Below are 20,830 nucleotides of genomic sequence, written 5' to 3'. Positions count from 1 at the left end.
ATGAGTTATGCAAGCACAATGTGGCCATTTAGTCCCCAGATTCTCCGGCTGCAATGAAGCTATCCAGCAAGTTTCTGTGAATGGAAGCAAATAGTCATCTGAATAATACCACGTCCAAGAGCTGCAAAGTATGTGTTGAGTGAGGGTAAAGGAAGATGCCGATATTCTAATTTTGGTCGCAGGAATAGCTAGCAATCATGATATCCCGAGTACATGTACAAGAACTTCTTAAACTCCAAGGAAGGATCCCCACAGCCTCATATACCGCGAACATTCCCATATTTACATCCTTTTACTCATTACTTTGAAACAGACGTTCCTCCATCTCCCCCATCACTTAATCGACCAGCCCATCGCGGCAAGTAAGCGTAACACAGCCATCGGGATCCGAGCATCCAATGCTATTACAATAATGATGAATCTCGATTCTGCCAGCTCCCTTTGCCGAGCTGCCGCCCGCACCATCACTCCTGCGCTCCGCCTCGATGACAGCATTGCCAAAGACCAGCAGCGTCTCGTTTCCAAAGTTTACGTTTTGGCGCAGACTCAGCGTGGTATCTGGGAAAAGCGTTAGAAACTCATCTCCTAAGTTTTACACGTTTATTTCCAGCGTAGCTCGATACGCATGCAAACCCCCCCCCCAAAGACGCCAAAAAGAACACACGGGAAGACGAGGGAAAAAGTTGAAAGGTTAAAGTAGAGAAAAAGAGAGAAAAGACGTACAATCCCATGTATATTCCAACCCAGAACTACACTCATTGACCTCGGACGGCGGCCTCGTGCCCTGCGGCACAAAGCTATAATGGCACTTTGCCTCTGCCACGACATCAAACTTGGGGCTGTAAAACGTGACGCTGAGATCGCGGATCTCGTAGCCCGGGCGGCCCGCCTGCCGCGAAACAGTCACGTCCCAGTAGGAGCCGGTGATGTCTGGGCGGCCTTGTTTACGGGAGACGAGGGCGGAGGAAGCCACTACATAGTACCTACACTAAGAGAGTTATCCACCTCTAAATATCCGAATTTCTCTTTTCCCATACGCACAACAGCATACCTACCTAAAAAAATTTTGGGGGGGGGGGGGAGGGGAACACAGCAATCCAGGCCGAATACCCATTCTGCCGTGATTCCCGTGCTGCCTTGCCCTCTCAATATAGAACCGGCCTCCTCGCGAGCGGGTACCCTATTTTCTCTCTCTCTCCCGGCCCCCAGAATAGCCGGATTAGGAAGGTTGGAGCCACTGTGTAGCCAATCACACGCCCACGGTGTGCCCCCCCTTAGGCTGCAGCCTGAAAATTTCAGTAAGGCGTTCCGTTTACTATGGAGACAATGCTCGTAAAGTGCATGTCTAGGCCTTGGGGGATATATTGACCGCAATTGCGGTATAAGAAGCACTGCATGCCCAATTGAAGAATGAGACTACTTACGCGCAATCACCTTTTGCGCATTCACATAATACCTACACATCATATATATACGAACAAGATGCGCATCACACCTCTCGCCCTCGCCGGCCTCGCCGCCGCCGCCGCATCATCATCATCATCATCTAGAGTAGGATAGGTTGGCAATCACAAAGGCAAAGAAGCAACACACATATCTTGAGCAGCTGTGCTCTTATCATAAATACATCATACAAGAAAAAAATAAAAATAAACGCTGCCCCAGCTTGTACAGTAAAAGAAGAAGAAGAGAAAAAGCTTAATTCACAAACCCCATACTTACAAAAACAAGCACTCCCCTCCTCCTCCTCCTCCTCCCACACCACCACGACCCCTAAGCCCCCCACGCACCCACACAATCCCTCAAACTCCCCTTGACCTGCAAAACGCCCCCAATAGCCAGTCGCTCATGAATCCCATGCGGCTGCTCGCCTTTGAACAAAAAATCCTGCAGACTCGCTCCGACGGGCCTCTTCTGCAAGCCCCAATGCGTCTCGCCCAGGGTGGTCGGGGCGATCCCCGAGATATTATTCGGCAGCAACGGGGTGACGATGTCTAAATGGCGGGAGCCAGTCGAATACGCGACTTGCATGTGGTTGGATTCAAAGTCGAGGTAGAGACCAAAGTTGTGCCAGATATGCGGTGTAAAAGGCGCGAGGAAGTATGTTTGGATGGGCTGAGCCCACTTGTAGCCTTGCAGGTAGATTACGCTTCCTGTTTCCAGCATGGCGGGCGAGACGGCTGGATGGCGGAAGCCGATATTAGTACCATATGCTGCTGCGAGATGGCTACCTGCTGTGCCGTTTGTGGCGTTGGCCTCTTGCATGGGGCGCCCGACCTTGAGGGACCAAAAATCCGCCTGGAAATCCTGGGCCTCGTGGAACGCGAGAAGATACTCGTGCGAGAGATTTAGCGCGTGCGACGCAGATGGCGATGTGCGCACCGAGAAGAACCAGCTTACTTTGCCCGACACGGTTTGGTTTTTGCCGTTGACCAGGAGCTCGGCGCGGCGCAGGGCGGTTTCATGGCCTTCTGAGTCGGATGCGAAGACGGATTTGTCGCTGCGAATACACTATTAAGCTATTGCTATAGTAGGTGCGTGAAGAAGGGGGGGGGATTTACGTTATCTCCACCTCGATGGGCTTCGTACCCGCCGCACGATCAAAAATCGAAGGTTCAACATCCATCGGAAACGAAATCACCTGGCTCCAAGTCTGGTCTGCGTGACACACTCAAAGTCAGCCCTCAGCCCACCCAAGAAACCATGTACGTACATACATAGTACGTACATAGATTTGAAAAAAACTTAGAATAGAGCCTTAGGTACTTACTCAGTCCGAGAACGTATTTGCGGTTAAAAGGACTCTGTGCCGTTTCAAAAGTCGCTTTTGTGAAGTTTTGAGGAATGCGCCCGTCAAAGGTTAGGGGGCAGCTTGGGCTCGTAGTAGTGGTTGTGAGAGCAAGAGACGACGAGGCATGAGGAAATATCACGCCAAGGGCTGCTGGAAACCAGAATTGTATCTTCATTGTAGAGGAGGTGCAATTGTATTGAAGAAACACACACACACACACACACACACAATCGCAAGATGTACACCCGTAGCTTCAAGTAATAAGTACTATGTACGTTCGTTCCCCCGTCGCATTAAGTAGACACTAAAAGTACTTAATTAGCTGGTTGGGAATCGGGCCTATTATTAGCAATATTAAACTTTGTCTTTTTTTTTTGCCAGACCAAGGCGGAGACATGCTTGGCTTTTTTAATATCCAATTCGGGCCTACCAACAGCTACACCAAATAGAAAGTTAGTTGTCCGATCTGCATGAAACAAACACTAAATGTTGTTCAACCGCATCATGCCCGTAATTATGGCTTTATCACAATAATCCCCCCCATATTTCCCAGCACTATAGTATTACTATATCGCATATGCCTCAACAAACGGCGTACGTGACACAGGAGAACTTTGCATCCTCAACCTCTGCAGTGCTCCATGCATAGCCTACTCATCATATTCTCAAACACATCTTGGCTTGTAGTGTCTTCTTCATTTTGAGCGTGCAAGCTTCGCATTAGCCGCATCCATCTATTGCCCTGCATCTTCAAGTCACACTCATTGTATTGAGGCTGATTGTGATTTGATATTCAACAACAAGGCAACAAGCCAAGCTCCACATCATCATGCATCGTATTCAATCATCTCATCTTCTCGTCGTCGTACGGCTACAAAGAGCCGCCCATGCAAACAGCACCCACACCAGTGGGCTTCCAAAGCGCCGTTTGATGGTTAATCATCTCACACAAACCCAAACAATAAACTTTTTGTATCCATCCAAACGCCTGTAAAAGTGCCATGTCCATGCAGCTGAAGGGTTTTCAATGAGCAGCATTGCCCTTGGTAATGCGCTTGCTCATAAAGTCGAAGAATGCGAATTGACTCGATGAGACGCCGTATTCGTAAACAAAGCGGCTGGCAAGGTAGCTGCCGAAGATGGCACGCAGATAGTTGTCCGGTACCTATGGTCTGTTAGATTCTGCTTGAACTGCCTTTGGACACAACTTACCCTCTCCATTATCTTGTTGAGACCAATCTTCTCCAGCAGAATGTTGGGCAGCGCCTCCTTGAGAATCGACTCCCGGAATGGAATGTTCTTCCACAAGTCCGTGTTCTGAAGCTCCTCATCAAGCTTGGTAATGGCAGTACTGAGCGTGTCGCTCAGAACACTTCGTGGCTGACCAGTGGCCTGGTGCTCCCTCCAGATGGCCTCAAATTCGAGACGCGCGTTGTTCTGGATAGTCTTCTGGACTTCGCGCACATAGTTGTTGTAGAATTCAGGGGCCTGGCCATCCTCGCCGACACACATGTGCTTGATGAAGCCTTCGTCATCAAATGAAAGAGATGCAAGGACCTCGAGCGAAGACGACGTGACACCTCCCTTGTTCGCCGAGGCATCCTTGTACAAGATGCAGCCCGCCTTTTCAAGACGGAGCTTGGCGTCTTGAGTAATGAACAAGTTTGCACCCTCGACAATGTATGGAATCACAGACTTGCCGTCAACAATCAGCTTGTTGGCAGTAGACAGATCAATCGACTCGGGGCGTCCACCGCAGGGAACAAACGTGTCGTAGTGCATGTCGCTACGGAGATGGAATGTGTTGCGGAAGGTTGTACCGTTGTAGACCAAGTCTCCGTTTGGCAGTCGCACGTTGGTGTCGTCAACCAAAACGCGGTAGCCTTCGGGCGAGAGTTTTGAGACGTCAAAGTGGTTGATCATCTTACGCTCCCTTGCCAGGCGCAGCAGCTCATCGTGGTTGATACCATTTTGGTCAACGAGAACACCAGAACCATCGATAATGGCAATGTACTTCTCGTTGCTGAGCAAGATCTCGTTGGATCCAAGGTCACCATCAGGACCGCCAGTCTGCATCTTCCTAACCTTGCTGGGGTCGAGGTTGAGCTTGCGGTAAATTCCTTTGACGTACTCGCGTACGGAAAGAGTCGTCATGCCGTAGCGGTCGTGAGGAATACCACCCAACTTGGGGCTCTTTCCAGTGAAGAACGACTTCCACCATGGGGCACCTCGGACACGAGCATGCTCAGTAGCCCAATCGACAAGATCAGCCGTGTTCTCGTCAGGACCCATGAACAGAATCTCCTCCTTGCCGTGCAAATCAACAATAGGATCCTTGATACCAGGACTGGTAGGGGGAAGCAAAAGGTCGAGAATACTGTCAATGTACTTCTCGAAAGCGCCCCGAGCCTTGTCCTGGTGCTTAAAGTCGAGCAGCACGACACCCTTGGATCCACCTTCGGGAATGTCCTTGTTCTTTCGCTGTTGTGTGTTTGCGAGGTTGTAGTTCTCATCAAACATGGAGCGTGCGTTGATAGAGTATGCCTCCTGGCTCCTTGACTTGACGATGCGGATACCACCACGAGCAATGTCGCGGAAGCGCAGGTGGAAACCGCGGAACTCTGATCCGATGACGAGGAACATTCCGTACAGCGGCTGGGGGTACTCGGAAGGTGGGAGGAAGTTGGGGTTCAGACGGAACGAGATGGCCACCTTGGTGGGGGTGTAGAAGTTGGTCTTAAGGACGGAGCTGTTGAAGACACGGAAAGACGTCATGACCATCTCGTGGTGGTCGTTGACGACAGCCTTATTGATGGTGTCGGTCAGCTCGGCGTCAGTTTGGACCCTGTCGACCTGCAGACGGAGGTAACTCAGGGTGGGTAGGAAGTCATCGTCCTGGCCGCGCGTCTGGACGTAGTGCGTTTTTGCAAAGGGCAGGTACAGGGTGTGGACGAGATCAGGGTAGTTCATGATGATCTCGTAGATGTAGTCGGCAGTAAACGTCTCGGCACGCAGCCTTCGCTTCAGCTTTGACAAGAGCTCAGCGTGTACGCTGTTCTCTTGGTCCAAGATTGCTGACAGGGCAGTGTACTCGCTTCCCAGACGGTTGAGGAAGTGGGTAATGAAGACCCATACACAGTGTGCGTAAATGGTCTCTTGCAGACTGAGCCTGCTAGTGGCAAAGAGCGTCTGGAACTTGTTCTGCGGGAGACAGTAGAGCAGCGAAACCTCCTTGGTGATCTGGTGGATGGAGGCCTCAATAGGTGGGTGCTTGGCGCCCGCAGCTCCGGGCAACGGGCGCAAGTACAGGGACATGACGGTGTAGCCGTTGGAGAACTGCTCGACGTACTTTCGCGACGTCGTCAGGCCGTAGTAGTGGTACAAGTCACTCAGGGCGCTGAAGAGACCAAGAGCGCTTCCACGCTTGAAACCAACGACCAGGCGCTTGTCCCGCGAGCCTTCAATGTCAAAGTGGTCAATGACGGGTCCAGTACGCTCTACCGCGACCTGGAGAACCTGCTGGTAAATGGCCTTGGTGTTGGCCGTGGCCTTTTGCAAGAAACGCTTGTCACCAATCTTGTCGAGGTTGGTCTCCGTCTCGCTGGGGTTGGGGTCTACAAAGTCGCACTGGTAGACAAAGTAGCATCGAAGTTGCTGCTCGTCGCTTCCGGGGAGCGGGCTCTCGGAGCGGAAACTCTCAACACGGTACGCAAGACCGGGCTTTGAGGCGGCCAGGTACTTCTTGCCAATGCGCTGTTCGTACTGCGGACCGTCAATGACAGACACACCGGGCCTGCTAGTGTCGATGTAGACGGCATGGTCGGCGGCCTCCTTGTCGAGGCGGATCTCAAGGCGCTTGTCGTCTCTGGCGTAAGCGGCGACCTTTGCGGCGTAGAGCGAGTGGATGTGGTTTACGATGCTGGAGATGCAGGTTAGCGTCGTGATTCTGTGCGTACATACGGAACCAGGCTTCTTACGCGTCCACCGTCTCGGTAGCAAAGTACATGTCGTCAATGCCGAGCTCGTTGTAGAACCACTTGGTCTCGGACTCGACGAGCTCGGGGGGCATGAATCCCCTCTCCTCGACTCCATCCATGACGGCCTCCATCTGCTTCTCCTTGCCCTCGAAGACGGGGGCGACATATCCAGAGCCGCCCGAGCCTTCCTGGGGGAGAATGCGGGGAGTCGAGTGTCCTGAGGAGCCCGGGACGCTCAGATGTGTGGGCAGCGGCGAGGGCCGTCGGTCGGGCGTGTTGAGGAGCTGCTCGAGCTGCTTGTGCTGGGGGGCAGAGCCATTGGCGCCGTCGCTGGGTGTGGAAGCCATGTTGGGCGTGGGTATGAGGGAAAATGCACCGAAATGGTCGGGCTATAGCGTGACGGAGTTTGGCCGGTAGCGGGGGCGGGGAGAGGGGCAGACAAGAGCAAAGCGCGGCGAGGCCAAGAAGTGCTTGGTAGCACAGCAGAAAAAAAAGGCGTGGCCGAGTGCGAAACTAGAGAGGGCGTCAGTGGGGGGGCTCAGTATTTGAGGGCGAGGGGCCGCAACGAGCACCGGACGTGAGCATGGAAGATTAGATCCACCGCTACTCCGGGCCCCTCGCGACGGCGACGGTCATGACGCAGGAACGCTAGCTGGCCTCTTACCTCGTGTAACGGGCTAAAGGAGGGCTACCGATGGCCGCTCGGATAACGACTGCAGAGGCAATTGGGCAGAGGTGCCACCGCTCTTTTGCTGGGCCCTGTGCCTGGGGGGACCGGAGCACGACGTGTCACTGGCTGTCTGGCGACGGAGAGCTGTACGGGGGGCGCAATGTCTCGACAGCCTCAAGGGCAGCGATAGCAATAGTGTCTTGGGACCGATGGACCGATGGATGGTGGAGCAGTAGCAGGGAAGAAGGCCAGTCTATTTTTGGTGCTGCCGGCGAGAGGCCAGGTCCAGAGGCAAAAAGGCCGTATAAGGCTGAGTAAGTATGGAATGGTCGAAGAAGAAGAAGAAGCAGAAGAAGCCGAAGAAGACCAAGGAGTGCAGAGCCGGAGCTGAGGTGGTGCTCGACCTTGTTATCTCTCTCTCTCTCTCTCTCTCCAGCCGTCAGCCCCGGGGCGGGCGTCTTCTTTTTATAGCAGCGGGCGGGGCGTCGTGGTCATGGGCGGGATTAGACCAGAGCAAGAGGGCAAAGCAAAAGCGTGCGTACCTGGATTGTCCCGCCGCAAGCCGAGGGCCAGCGGGCGCCTCGAGCTTCCCCAGAATTTGCCATTGGCGCTAGCGCTTGCAACTGCATCGCCCCCGGCATTCACCCACTCCCCTCACTCCACCCACCCAACCCGACCTCTGCGCGACCAGAAAAGGCCTCAGATACCGTCAGAGTTTTCGCCAGTGCGGCCGAGAGACAGCGTCACCCGACGTGCCATGTTGCCCTCCCGCCAGACCGGCCATGCTCGTGCTGCAAGGATGCCGCAGTAGTGGCCCTCACCACCCTACTCCCCCACTACGCGTCCTGCACACTTCACGATCCTTGGCATCCTTCCTCACCCTCTTTACGGCGTTTCCGTGACTGTACGTGGCTCCTTGGGACTGGGCGCCCGCTGCACGTGCGGCCTCGCGACCCTTCATCAGGCTGGCCGAGAAGCCTCTCGAGTCCTCGTGGAGCAAGCACAGGCACACCGCTTACAGCGAGTCACGATGGCCCCGTGTCAGCTGTCTGTTCCACAGCATCTTCCATGGTCTGGCCTCGCCGGAAGTATCCATCGTCACCAGTATTCGGCCGTGCTGATCAGTCGCCACAGCCCGCCGCAGCCACGCAAACTTTGATTCTGCTACACGCCTAACCTCTACCTCTCACTCACTCGGAGCCGTATGCCTCGCCATTCACCGTCACAAGCACCTTGTAGCCGTGTCCCCCGACCCAGTTCTTCTTCTTGCCCACCTTCTCCACCTTTTGCAGTGCTGCGTGAAGCCCCTCGTCCAGCTCGTCCGGCTCCTGGCTGAACTTGAAATCAATGCACAGCTTCTCATTCTCCTTCTTCGTAGTCGCCCACTGCACCTTCACCTGGACCCTGCTCTGCCGAACACTGCCCGCTGGATACACGCTCGTGAGCACCCCAGCAACACGGCCCAGATACATGCACCACCACCGCAGCTCCGCTGGCACCAGCTGGAGCATTCGCTGGTAAAAGTCCTGTTCCGTAGGACTGATCGTATTGTAGCCTCCATAGCGCTCACAGAGCAGAATGGCGAGAGTGGCCCGCTCTTCGTGACTGAGGCCGTGGACTGCAGAAAAGACGCCCGTTGTGGTGCTTCTCAGCGCAGACCCGCCGCGAAGGTCCTTGACTTGAGCCCGGTGTGCAAACATGGTATACACAAATGCTCTCATCATGCTGTTGCTGAACACTTCCCTGTGAGATGCCCATGGCGGAGGCACTGCTGCTTCATTCAGCAACCCTAGCAATTCCGAACTCGAACTGGATGCATATGCTCTTGTTGCATTTACTATAGGCGCGTCAGACCAGCATGACTGGTTCATCTCTGCAAAATACACCCCCTCGCGCACTCCGCCCTGGCAAAAGTACACATCCTTGATGCTCGGGAGTGCCTTGGACAAGCACTGGACCAGAAAGGCCACAGCAGGCACTTGGCTAGCTCTGCGTGCCGATACTCGAAAGATTTCAGGCGTGTCTTGCTGCTGCACAGCTGCCTGCACAGCTTGCGTGTCGTGGAAGACGTCACTGGTAGTCCGGAAGCCGTTGATGATTGGTATGGGATACGGCTGCACGGGATGCTGAGACATGAGCACAAAGCCCCAGCCCCGAAATCCACCGCCCGATAGGTAAAGAGAAAGGCCTTCGGCCGACTTGGATCGATCAAGCACATGTTGAGGGATCCGGATATCCTCGACTGCCGCTTTCAGATCCCCAACAACTTCGCTTTCAAACGTCTTGAATGTCGTGCTGTCAGGGGGTCCCGCTTCTTGAAGCCTCTTTGTGAGTGCCGCAGCTCCGTACGGTAGGCTGGCACTTCCCCGGTCACTCATCTCAATCCGATCGTGGTGCGTTGAACTCAGAATCCAATTAATTTGCGTGGATCCTCCGCCGAGATCCATCATCAGCCCCGTGACTTTGTGATAGGAGCTTGCCACGCCAAATGCACCGATTCGGCCCTCCATCTCCTTTGACAAGAGCTCGACCTCCCATCCGGTAGCCTCTTTGATGGCAGACCGGAAGTCCGCAGAGTTGAGCGCCTTTCGAGTCGCTTCCGTAGCCACGATGCGGACCTGGTGCTCCGGTACGCCAAAATCGTCACACGCTGCCTGGAAGCGCAGCAGCGACTTGATGACCTGGCGGATCGTCGCATCTGGAATCGGGACGGCTTTTCCGCTTTGGTACTGGGCATCGTATAGCGATATAGCCGCACGGTCCAGGAACACGGTGGGCAGGGTTCGCTGCGTCTCGGGCGTCAGGTCCGTGATGGAGAAGCGAATGCCATTACTGCCCATATCCACGAGCCCATGCAGGTGTCGTGACTCGTTTGTCGTAACCATGGTGTCGATAGCGCAATTCCCCGGATTTGCGATTGGTGCTCCAGCCGTCAGCCAAGTCGCAATCGGACAAGACGGTGCGAGCCGTTGAAATTTTAATGGCGTGATGACCGCGTCCTCGGTTCGTTGTTTAGTTTCTCTTACCCCCAGGAAACTCGGTAGCGGTACCTTGTTCATGCAGCCCTGGTATTGATTACCCCCAGGTTTCGCCAACCTGGTTTCTATTACCCCCAGATTACTTGAGAGCTTGCTGCAAATATCGCCTCGTGACGCTCCAGATTTTCGGCCTTGACCCTCCGGTCTTCGCAATGACGTTAGCAGGCCTGTCCAGCCGCACAATGGAAAACTCGGACGCTAGCGGGGTCGTGGCCAATCACGCGCCATCGCCATCTGGCTGGTTACTGCATGCATGCGAGAGCCACGTTGGAGAATGTGCCTGAACCACTACAACGTCTCTGCTTTGCACGATCGGCGCTTCCACTTCTCTGCAGACACTGCTCCTAATGCTGCACGTGCAAGGGCAACGTAAAAGTCTGCGCAAGCCTTTGTGTCAGTCAACAACAGCACAAGTGTGCTGATCGGTACACCTAGACATCAAAGTCTGCATCAGGAGAGGGATTCAGGGGTATATCAAAACATCCCGATGGTGTCATAAAGGCGTCATATCTGCGAGCGAACGCGTGCTGCACAAGAGCTGGGCAAGAGGTTGACGGAAGCGCGGCACCAGAGGCTTGAATACCATGCCGCATATTGTAGAAGGATTCTTTATGCTGCCGAGCCTTATTGGAGAGCAACTAAGGGGCTACCTAGTTTGCGGACTCCCTTCATTTAGTCTTCTTCTCGGCCGGCGGAGCTGCTCGGGATGGGCGTAGCATGCGGTAACAGTCAACGAGGAACTGGCGCTCAAAGAACAGTACGTGCAATACGTATATCCCGCCCACGGCTCCCATACTCACCAGCTCGCCCAAGACACCAAACCTTTGCAAGAAGCGGATACCTGGTTTCGTCCGCATCAGTGTCGGTATGACAGCTGCGGGCGCCGCTGCAGTAACTGAGGGCAGTGTATTCAGTACGCTAAATCCAGAGCCGTTCTGCGAAAAGAATCTTCCGATGAACCATGTGTTCCAAACAATGCGGCATGCCATGTTGACAGTATTAGCCAGCACCACACCATTACCGCCCATTTCGAGCTGCCCAATAAAGAACCACGCACTTCCTGCAAAAAGAGCAAAAAAGATGCCCATTGCGACCGACTGTGCATACAGCTCTTTGTTGGTTGCAACAGCGGCTACAAACGCTTCCGTCACCCCGTTGATAGCGAGAAAGGGTATGTAGTAGCAGTACGTCGCCAGAACTTTGGACGCAGACGTTGCAGACCACTTCTGCCCTGCAACAACGGAAAGGAGTACGGGTGCTAGGACTGGTCCCAGTGTTACCGCGAACAAAGATATGATCCCGTAGAGATGGAGAATGGTACTCAGAACTTTGGATGCTTGAGCAAGGTTCTGCTGCTGCTGTTTGTCCACTTTCTCCGGCTCTTTCTTTTTTCCAGGTGTTGCCAAGGGTTTCACATTGGCACAGAGCTTTGCAAACATATTGCGACTACTCTCCTCAATGGGTTGGAACAGCATGCGTGCAATCAGACCTCCATAGTTGGATGCCAGCGCATACGCGCCTTGGTCGGCCAGCGATGCCAGGGTTGTGATGAGAAGAGAGTCTCCCTGGGTGAGGACGTACTTCAGGGCCGACTGAAGGCTGAGAGAGGCAGTAAGTCGCACAAGAGGAGCAGACAAGTAGCTCATCAGAACAGGATTCTCTTTTGTTGTTGCCATCTTATCCGGGAAAAGCGAGAAGCCATCGGCCTTGGCAACTGGCCATATTTTGTACCAATATACGACAAGCAACGCCACCGCGTAAGCTAGCTGCCCAACAGCAAACGGCAAAACGCCAATATCGAGACCAGCGCGACTGGCCAGAACGGCCGAGCCGCACGTCCCGATGCAACGAAGCAGGGTAGCAGAACTCTCTGCGGACGCTCGGACTCTGTACAGAAGCTTCTGCTGGACTGCTGCAAACGCTGGCTCGCTGAGCAGCTCGAGGAAGGTAGCTAAGCCATACGCAGCCAGCGCCTCGACAAAGTACGGCACATTGGGCGTCTCGGCTCGGAACCAGGCGAGTGCAAGCAGGTAGGCCAGCGGCGTGCCGGCAAAGACAGCCAGATACGATAGATTGACGACTGCCTGGGTGCCATGCGCCTGTCGCTGCAAAGCCACGCGTAAGCTCTCGCGGGCAAAGTACAGCACGGATATCGAGAAGAGTTCCAATTGGGCTGAGACTCCGAGCAGTTCCGGTGACAGGAACCTCAGCAAGACCTGGTTGACAGCGAATGTGAGGGCGCGAGAGGCGACCTGCAAGAGGATGAGAAAAGTGGCTCCCTTCGCGGAAGCGGCAAGAATTGAATTGGACATGGGGAGGGGGACGCGGCGCCTGAAACCGAACGACGGCGATGGAGCGACGATGGAACTGGGAATCTGTGCTATGCGGCAGCTCGGGAGGCCATGTTGATTGGTGCTTGTCGCGTGGATGCGGTGTACAGCAGTTGCCAGCTGTGGTTTGGGGGAGCTCGGCATATCGGCCGCCCCAAACGGGCCTAGCGCGGTTTGGCCTCGCTGCAAGGTACATTCGCATCACCATGCAGCTCAGCCCTGCGCCAACTGTCCAACGAGATGACAAACAAGAAAGCTCTCTGACTCTTAATCGCCTGGCTGCACAGCTCCATCATGGGAATTCGCTCATCTCTCCCCCTTGAAGCTGCGGAACATGGTCGTGGTTGACCCCAATCTCTCTGTCCAGACTGAAAGGTTACTGCTCCGCCCGCTGCGCCTCGAGGATGCCGAGGACGTGTTGTTGATGCGCAGGCATCCTGAGGTCATGATGCATACGTCGATCCTGCCTTCGGACAACATGGAGTCCACAAAAGCATGGATCCAAGGGGTAAGCGAGTTTGCCCACACACCAAGCCCTATGGATGCTCCTTTTGTACACGACTGACTGCAAATCTAGTGCCACCAGGTTGAGCAGAATTGGAACTTTGCCATCGTCCTCCTGGAACCCCACGACGGCCCACGTGTCATAGGCCTCATTGGTGCTGTACGCGCCCCGGAGATCGGATACATGTTCAACGCGTCGTACTGGGGACATGGGTACGCGACGGAAGCGTTGCGAGCCTTTATGCCGCTCTTCTTCGAGCACTACTCTGGCTGCAGGCCCGCAGATCACCAGGCAGGGGCATCGCGCGACGACGCATCGAGCAATGGGGATTCGGGCAGCGGGCATGCAACAAACGGGGGCGGCTCCAATGGCTGCTCCAACAAGACGGAGAGGCTCGCCCCGCGATACGACTATGCGGAGGCACACACGGATCCCGACTTGGTCTCTAGTCAGAACGTATTGACAAAGGTTGGCTTCAGGCTGCACGAGAGAAAGGAGAGAGACTTTGAGAATCCGGTGCTAGGGATAAGAGACACGTTGGTCTACAGGATGTACAGATCTGATGTGCGAGGCGCCTCTGCAGTCAAAACTGCATGAGACAGTCAAGAAGCCTCATCGACCTTCTCGCATTGCCCATTTACTCTGTTGAAAAATAATCATGGCGGTCCTCTGTCTTGACCCGAAATAGCTTTGCAACCTCCATAGCTGTAGGCGACGATTGGTGGATACTCCTTCGTTTCTTCGTCTTTTCCATGTCGCTCTCACTTGACTCGTCTTGGGCAGGCTGGCCTTTGGTTTTGCCTAGCATTTTTTTGCAATCTAGGATCCTCGTCTACCTCAGGACCTGCGTCACTGTGTTCTCTTTCAGCGACCGCATCATCATCCTAATCTGCATGCGGTGCGCCAATATGGACTGGTCCAAAGTAGTCATTCATCTCCATGGATTGGCCTAATGCAGCAGCCTCTAGTAGTGAGTCCGCACCGGTGTACTTATGTCTCCAGCGCGGCGTCGTCCATTGCCTCTGCTGCTTACGTGGTGTATATGGGGTGTCTGGACTGTCGTCGTCAAAGTAATCATGTGCAGTAATGAGATCGCCCCGTCCGCAAGCGCGTACAGAGCCGCCTGCAGATGAATCTGGATACCAGCTTCCGCTCGTTGTGGCCGACACACGGTGGATCTCGGGAATCTGGAAGGGATACTCGAGAGGACTGCCGATGGACGGATCTGAGCTGTGCCGTTTTATCATGCGAGGCTTTTGGATGGGTACCTCCTTTGCTACCATCCTCGGAGCAGACTGCGTCAGGCGAAGGCGAAGTGCAGAGGGTATGCGCTGTACGGGCTGCGCACTGAAGTCTTGATCAGATTGCTCTTCATCTTGGTAATGACTCTCTTCCTCAGCCTGTAATTGCTTTTGCCTCTTTGACCTCAGTGAGAGTCGGCTGAAGAACATGGTGTTGTGTTTTCGCTGATAGTTTTTCGGTATTGCCGCCTGGCATATAAGCTTTGAGAAGAAGCCAGGCTCGGCATCTGACGAGCTCGAACTGGCTGGCGACAGGCTACGTCTCGACTGGGTGCGTGTAGCTACCGGGGGCGGTCCGTCTGTCCAGCCACTTCCAGCAAAGGATGGAGTGTGTTCGTAGTGATGCTTCTGCCGTCGGCGCTGATGACTGACATGTTCTGCTAGTCTCTCTTCGATTGAAGGCCCCGTATAAAGATCCGGCCATGAAGCCGTTTCTGAAGATGGACGGGCGTGGTGGCCAGCAGCTGGAGAGAAACGATATTTCGAGCATGCACGAAGAGCTGTTGCAGGTCCTGGCTCTTTGCGCTGCTGCGTGAGAGGAACATGGGTTGCGCTAGTGCTTGGTAATAACGTATAGCAAGCTGCCAGCAGCTGCAAGGCAACTAGAAGCACAATTGTTTCGGACGTAGTAGAGTCGCTCTGTGGCGTGACTCGGAATGAGTCGGCACACCTGAGATGTCTGAGCAGTTGAGATGTCTCATGAGGTGACTATCCAAGTCAGATAATTCAACCATATCTGTTGACATATATCGCTTACGGGCCGAGTCTGTCTTGTTGTAGACATCCAAAAATCATCGAACATCTGGGACTGGAGCCAGTCTGCAACTTCGTTCGCGATCACGCCCTCTGCATCTGTATGTGTAAAACTGCCGCCCTTTGCATCATTCGTATTATCCTTGGTTCTTGTCACATATTCACCGCGCCTACCAGATAACCATTGCGAAAATGAAATGAACGCCTCAGCTGCTTCCAAAGACTGATCAGGGATGATGTCGACACTCAGCCGATTTTGCGGTCCCTGCATCGAGGACAGGTAGGAGCAGACTACAGAGAGGGGGCAGAAATAGATTGAATAGGAGAAGTAGGACGGCTGGGAGGTGGCTGAGCGTGTGTAGGAAGCAGGGCGCACACGCAGCCTAAAACGTGGGCATACTCGGGGTTCATGTTGCCACGGTAGGAGCTCTCGTCCCCCGCTGCTGGAGTAAGGCACCGCCCATGAACGAAACTCAAACTGCCAAGTACCCAGCAGTCATCCACAATCCTTGATTCTCATGTTTTTCACCCAGTAAATCGTACATGCTTCAGTAAGTCGTCCCATCACAAGCGGTGTCTGCTCATGACGACACTGCAAATACCAGTCCAGACCACTTCGCTATTGCCGTACTCCAGAGATACCTTTGCCTGGCAGCAACAAACGTGCCTCAGCTCGAGCGAGAAGACCGAAATACGCGAGTTTCCGTGTTCAAGACCCTCTTCCATCAACTTCACACCCCTCCCATGGCCGTGTCATTGTCATTATGCAATGAGTCCTCGGTTGGAGCATCCGCCTTTTCAGCCACGAGACGAGGACCGTCGGAAGTCTTGGAGACTGCCAACTTTGACTTGTCTCCCCTCTTCGCCTTTGCCTCATTCAATCGCGCAAGGAAGTTGGATGAGGTTGGTTTGGCCCCATTGTCAGAGGATTGCTGTCCTCCACCCTCACCGGATGGTGGAGCAGCCGAATCGCGACCACTGCTTTGTGCGCCCGTAGGTTCGGCCACCTGTTGCGCATCATCCGAGTGGCTCACATCGTCACGCGGCCGCAGATGTCCGACTTTTGCAACCAATTTTGCAGATCCCAGAGACAGCAAATCGACGGCTGGCAGCGAGCGCAAGGGCTGAGTCGGGTTCGCGGCATCCGCATCCGGTTTCACGAAGAACATGTCGGTTCCGATGGTCGAGGTCCAGTGGCAACTCAGCAGCTCGCCGTTGTACATGACGAGCGGGTTGGGCGTGTGCAGGTCGATGACTTGTACCTCGCCCATTGTCGCCGTATCCTGCCCATGGCTGGTGTCGGCAGCAAACTCGGTGGGCTGCCCTCGAGCGGCGTTCAGCGCACGCAGTCGGCTTTTGAGCAAAGTCGGATGGCCTGACCGGCCTTGCGACACCATTGGAATCTGGGCCGCGGGAACATTGGAAAGATCGAGTGGAATGTAAAAGTCCTCCGTTTCGGTCTCGTCGTACTCGTACTCCCATTCGTCCTCGTCGGGATTGGTCATGTTGCTGGGCGCTTGCAAAAGTTCAATGCGCTTGAGGATTAGGCGAGTCTGAGGTGCTTGATCGATAGCAGAGGCGATAGATTAGCCGGCTCACGCGCATCTGCTCCTACTTCTTTCATATTGCCTCCAAGCGCTATAACCCCCATCACAAGTCCAAGCACGGCTCAAAAAGTCGTATTCCTCCGCTTGGTGTAGTTGGTTTATCACGTTCGACTGTAATAGCAATTGTAATCGAAAGGTCCCTAGTTCGATTCTGGGAGCGGAGACTACCTTTTTTGCGCTTGTGGCGGGGTGGCATGAACGCTGCCATGGCGCGCTCTTCTTTTTGCGGCATCGCCCCACGCTGCAGAGGCGGGGATGAGGAAGCTGGAAGCATACTTTGGTAAGTATGAGTAACCACTCAACGGCATGTCTTTTTTGCCCGCACGTAATTGTTTTACTCTGCGTACATGTGCTGGGTGAATTGAAAAGTGGTCGGTCTTGGGTCGCGATTAAATACGGCAAGCCAGAAGGCGCTGGAGCAAGAGGCGTGTGAGGCCCATGTCTGCAGCATTGTCTATACATGGATACGATACATTTACCGAGCCAGATATCCCACCTGGGTGGCTATCGATAGGCTGTCCCTACACACACATACACACACACACACACACACATGCACATACAAGGCTAGAGGTTCATGGGGAGCCGCACGCCTACCGAGGCGCCCGCCGCGTCGTCCCTGGTTAGTGCTGACCTACGTAAGCCCAGCCGGCCGCCGGTCCAGGATGCATCTGCATCAACCACGACTGCCACTGCCACGGCCACGGCCACGGCCACTACGCGCCACACTGCACCCACACATCTATTGCATGCACATGCATCTTCACTTGCCACAGTGACAGTCAAGACGCCCGTTTACCAAGAGTTGTGCCTCTTGCAGTCCTGCTACTAGCGCCAATCGGCTGCCTGCGGTCGCCTTTGTCCATCCATCAGTAAGTCCCCATCTGCTTCCGCGCGTGTCCGGCCACACAGCCATCTTCATTCATCACGTTTCCGTCACGTCCGACGGCCTTCCCACTTTTGAGCTTGCTGTTAGTTCAATCCAAGCCCTGGCCGGTCTAGCGATGGTTGCAATGTTGCTGATCATCGCACCTGTCCCCTGCGCTCCGCAAAACGAGGCTCGATGTTGCTGCATCCCAGGGCAGACACACCTGCCACCTGCCCCCGTTTGTCAGCATGCCGGCAGTATCGGCTTGCAAACCTTCCGGATCGCGTTACACCGCTGCGGTTTTTGGCATGAGCTGGGGTGAATTGAAGCTGACTAGTCAGTGCCAATCGTGCCGTACTTGCATCATGGCGGAGGGCAGTATCCGCTTCAGCTGTCCCTGCCGTCATCGCTTCCCACGTCGCCAGTTGATATACCAGAGTACCCTCCGGCCGTGGTCCACTCGACCGACTCCTCGATCCAGGGGCCAGACGCTGTGCGGGACGCCCATGACGACCAGCTTATCCCTACCATCGATATCCCTATAGGACACACTACGCCACAAGACGCGTGTGGACACGCCTCTACATCTTGCGCTGGCCTTGACGGCTCGTTGGTCGAGGAGGACACACAAATGAAGGGCAGGAAGCCTGCGATCGCGGCTGGGGGCGCCTTGTTTGGACTATTCTCCTTCTCGCAGCTGTACCAGAATGTGCTTTTCGAAAAGTTGACACCCAAGGCCGAGCGCGCAGACGAGAGAGAATGGATCGCGTCGTCAAAATCATGGGTAGACAGGAAAACATGCCAGTGGTTTGGGCTGTGCGGCCTGGCGCATCTGAACAAGGAGCATTGGACCACACCTACTTCTACCATTTTTAACCAAGAGACGACTGCACAGGATAAGGTCAAGATTGACCTGCACACCTTCTGGAAAGACGCGCGCAGCATCCCTGAGGACTATGTTCCAGACGTCGAACGCGAAATCCCGCAATATGTTATTGACCATGCGCCTCTGATCCACCTATACTCGGGCGAAGAATACTGGCCAGGGGACATGGGCGAGCATCTGATCCACACGACACCTCACCTCAACTACACGCCTCTGCAAGCAACGAGCGACCACCCCAACATCAGCAACCTGGGAGAGCTCAACAAGTGGGGCAGGTTTGTATATCTGCAGAGCGACGACAATGTAGAGGACCGTCCAGACTGGCTGAGCGCAGACTACAATATTCCCAGCGTGCCGGGGGATGGGAATGGGGACGACGATGACGATGACGATGCAGAGCATGACCATGGAGCCAATGGGCGTCTCAAAGAAGACAAGCAGGGCAAAAAGTCGAGCTGGTGGCACGTGGGCGTGGGTGATACCAAGGACCGAGGCGGAATTAGACCTAACCCCTCAGCTCCTGGAGCGCCCATTCCCACAAGTCTGCCCGAGGGGGATGAGCTTGTCGAGGATGATGATGATGATGATGAGGATTGGCGGCCCGAACTACGGTTTGCACGGCGCGGGTTCAAAGGCAAGAGAGTTGTTGGCGGACGCAGCGACGCGCCTGTACCGCTGGTCGTGGTGGACAAGGGCGACGGAGTGGTGGACGCCTTCTGGTTCTTCTTCTACAGCTACAACCTGGGCAATGCCGTGTTCAATGTGCGGTTTGGCAATCACGTGGGCGACTGGGAGCACACTGTGATCAGGTTTCAGCATGGCGAGCCCAAAGCCGTCTTCTTTAGTGAGCATAGCTTTGGCGAGGCGTACACATGGGGGGCGGTAGAGAAGAGTGGTAAGAGGGTAAGTTGATTCAGGCCGCTGTGCAATGAGTTGAGCTAACGCGCGTAGCCCATTGGCTTCTCTGCGACGGGAACGCACGCCATGTATGCGACCGAGGGCAAGCATCCGTACGTTCTGCCAGGAGGCATTCTGCATGACGTGACGGACCGGGGGCCTCTCTGGGATCCCGTCATGAACATGTACTCGTACAAGTACGACTACAAGGCCGACCGACTTGTGGCATCAAACCTCAACCCCGTGGCGCCGACGTCGTGGTTCTACTTTGCTGGGCACTGGGGCGATAAGTTCTACCCACTCAGCGACCCGCGGCAATACCGCTTTTTGGGGCAGTACCATTACGTCAACGGGCCGCTAGGACCGCGGTTCAAGAACTTGGGACGGCAGGAGATTTGTCAAGGCAACGGCGAATGCATGCTCAAGGGACGTACGGACCAGAGGTCGAGCCTGGCCAAGAGGTGGGTGGATGTTGGCGAGGGCGAGGAGATGAGCGAAGAAGATGCTCGGCGTGTTTTTGGGGCCGAGTATGATTCAGCGTCTTGAACACGGCAGTGAGAGGGAAGAGACGAAAGACTGATTGATTGGACTGGCATGTTTGTCTACACTCGTTTGGATGGCTGCAGGGCGTTGTTGTGTTGCTTGTGTACTATACCACGCTGGCTTTGTTTGAAGATACCTATGTAAGACTGTACGCGTATTGCTAAAGGTTTGAAGCAGAATGGGCTTACCATGACATGATGACATGATGGGCAGTGTTTAGTCAGGGGTTTAAGTTTGCCTCTTTGGCTGAGTCAGTGGCTGGAGAGAAATTTTGCAGCCAAAAAAAAAGAAAAAGAAAAGAGGCTCGCTCATGAGCGAGGGTATGTCATGCCGTCGACAGGCAGTGCTTGGGCTGGCAAGTGAAGCGGGCGACTGTGGCCGAAGCAGATGCGATTGTCGGCGGGGGGGGGGAGAAGGCTCGGAATATCTGACGTCGCCCGCGTGTCGGCCGTAGGTAACTCGGCCAAGGCCACAGCATGGCCAGTTCGCTCTGTCCAGTCAGCCGAGCCTCTCTCCACCGTGGCTAGATGAAAGTGTGAGTGTGTAGTGTAGAGTAGAGCCAGGCCAAGGTGTCATTCGCAGCCGCGTTGGCAGTCAGGCCAGAGGAAGAAGCGCTCACACTCGCACCATGGTGCGACTTGGCGGGCGCGGGCGTGAGGGGCTC

General features: G+C 54.7%; 8 protein-coding genes and 1 non-coding gene across 9 annotated transcripts; 3 read left to right on the top strand and 6 right to left on the bottom strand.

The window, feature by feature from the left end:
- Nucleotides 1-1,773: 1,773 nt before the first annotated feature.
- Nucleotides 1,774-2,719, bottom strand: SETTUDRAFT_156067 (uncharacterized protein; the record flags this gene model as incomplete). The annotated part of the gene is made up of 2 exons (XM_008031043.1): nucleotides 1,774-2,511; nucleotides 2,714-2,719. The coding sequence occupies 2 exons, from the start codon at nucleotides 2,717-2,719 to the stop codon at nucleotides 1,774-1,776; spliced, it is 744 nt and encodes a 247-aa protein (XP_008029234.1).
- A 1,096-nt stretch (nucleotides 2,720-3,815) lies between these two features.
- On the bottom strand, nucleotides 3,816-7,115 carry SETTUDRAFT_156066 (uncharacterized protein; the record flags this gene model as incomplete). Its single annotated transcript, XM_008031042.1, has 3 exons — nucleotides 3,816-3,956; nucleotides 4,004-6,710; nucleotides 6,769-7,115. The coding sequence occupies 3 exons, from the start codon at nucleotides 7,113-7,115 to the stop codon at nucleotides 3,816-3,818; spliced, it is 3,195 nt and encodes a 1,064-aa protein (XP_008029233.1).
- Nucleotides 7,116-8,628: 1,513 nt separating this feature from the next.
- SETTUDRAFT_33837 (uncharacterized protein) lies at nucleotides 8,629-10,323 on the bottom strand (the record flags this gene model as incomplete). The annotated part of the gene is made up of 1 exon (XM_008030644.1): nucleotides 8,629-10,323. One exon carries the CDS (start codon nucleotides 10,321-10,323, stop codon nucleotides 8,629-8,631), a length of 1,695 nt encoding a protein of 564 aa, XP_008028835.1.
- An 821-nt stretch (nucleotides 10,324-11,144) lies between these two features.
- Nucleotides 11,145-12,788, bottom strand: SETTUDRAFT_94015 (uncharacterized protein; the record flags this gene model as incomplete). Its single annotated transcript, XM_008031041.1, has 1 exon — nucleotides 11,145-12,788. One exon carries the CDS (start codon nucleotides 12,786-12,788, stop codon nucleotides 11,145-11,147), a length of 1,644 nt encoding a protein of 547 aa, XP_008029232.1.
- Nucleotides 12,789-13,140: 352 nt separating this feature from the next.
- On the top strand, nucleotides 13,141-13,908 carry SETTUDRAFT_22244 (uncharacterized protein; the record flags this gene model as incomplete). Its single annotated transcript, XM_008030563.1, has 2 exons — nucleotides 13,141-13,314; nucleotides 13,384-13,908. 2 exons carry the CDS (start codon nucleotides 13,141-13,143, stop codon nucleotides 13,906-13,908), a joined length of 699 nt encoding a protein of 232 aa, XP_008028754.1.
- Nucleotides 13,909-14,195: 287 nt separating this feature from the next.
- SETTUDRAFT_22243 (uncharacterized protein) lies at nucleotides 14,196-15,636 on the bottom strand (the record flags this gene model as incomplete). Its single annotated transcript, XM_008030562.1, has 2 exons — nucleotides 14,196-15,320; nucleotides 15,370-15,636. 2 exons carry the CDS (start codon nucleotides 15,634-15,636, stop codon nucleotides 14,196-14,198), a joined length of 1,392 nt encoding a protein of 463 aa, XP_008028753.1.
- Nucleotides 15,637-15,708: 72 nt separating this feature from the next.
- Nucleotides 15,709-17,004, bottom strand: SETTUDRAFT_164874 (uncharacterized protein). Its single transcript, XM_008031040.1, has one exon. It carries the CDS (start codon nucleotides 16,868-16,870, stop codon nucleotides 16,097-16,099), a length of 774 nt encoding a protein of 257 aa, XP_008029231.1. The 5' UTR covers nucleotides 16,871-17,004; the 3' UTR covers nucleotides 15,709-16,096.
- Nucleotides 17,005-17,050: 46 nt separating this feature from the next.
- SETTUDRAFT_t52 lies at nucleotides 17,051-17,136 on the top strand. The gene has a single exon. It is a non-coding gene; the product is annotated as a tRNA-Tyr (tRNA).
- Nucleotides 17,137-17,720: 584 nt separating this feature from the next.
- SETTUDRAFT_164873 (uncharacterized protein) lies at nucleotides 17,721-20,523 on the top strand. Its single transcript, XM_008031039.1, has 3 exons — nucleotides 17,721-17,844; nucleotides 18,182-19,629; nucleotides 19,678-20,523. Coding segments are annotated over exons 1-3 (1,941 nt in total). The 5' UTR covers nucleotides 17,721-17,843; the 3' UTR covers nucleotides 20,170-20,523.
- The last annotated feature ends 307 nt before the right edge of the window (nucleotides 20,524-20,830 follow it).

Source organism: Exserohilum turcica (assembly GCF_000359705.1).
Source record: "Exserohilum turcica Et28A unplaced genomic scaffold SETTUscaffold_5, whole genome shotgun sequence".
In the NCBI taxonomy this organism is placed as follows: domain Eukaryota; kingdom Fungi; phylum Ascomycota; class Dothideomycetes; order Pleosporales; family Pleosporaceae; genus Exserohilum; species Exserohilum turcicum.
The sequence above is the reverse complement of the archived record's forward strand: the minus strand, read 5'-3'. Positions and strand labels throughout refer to the sequence as shown.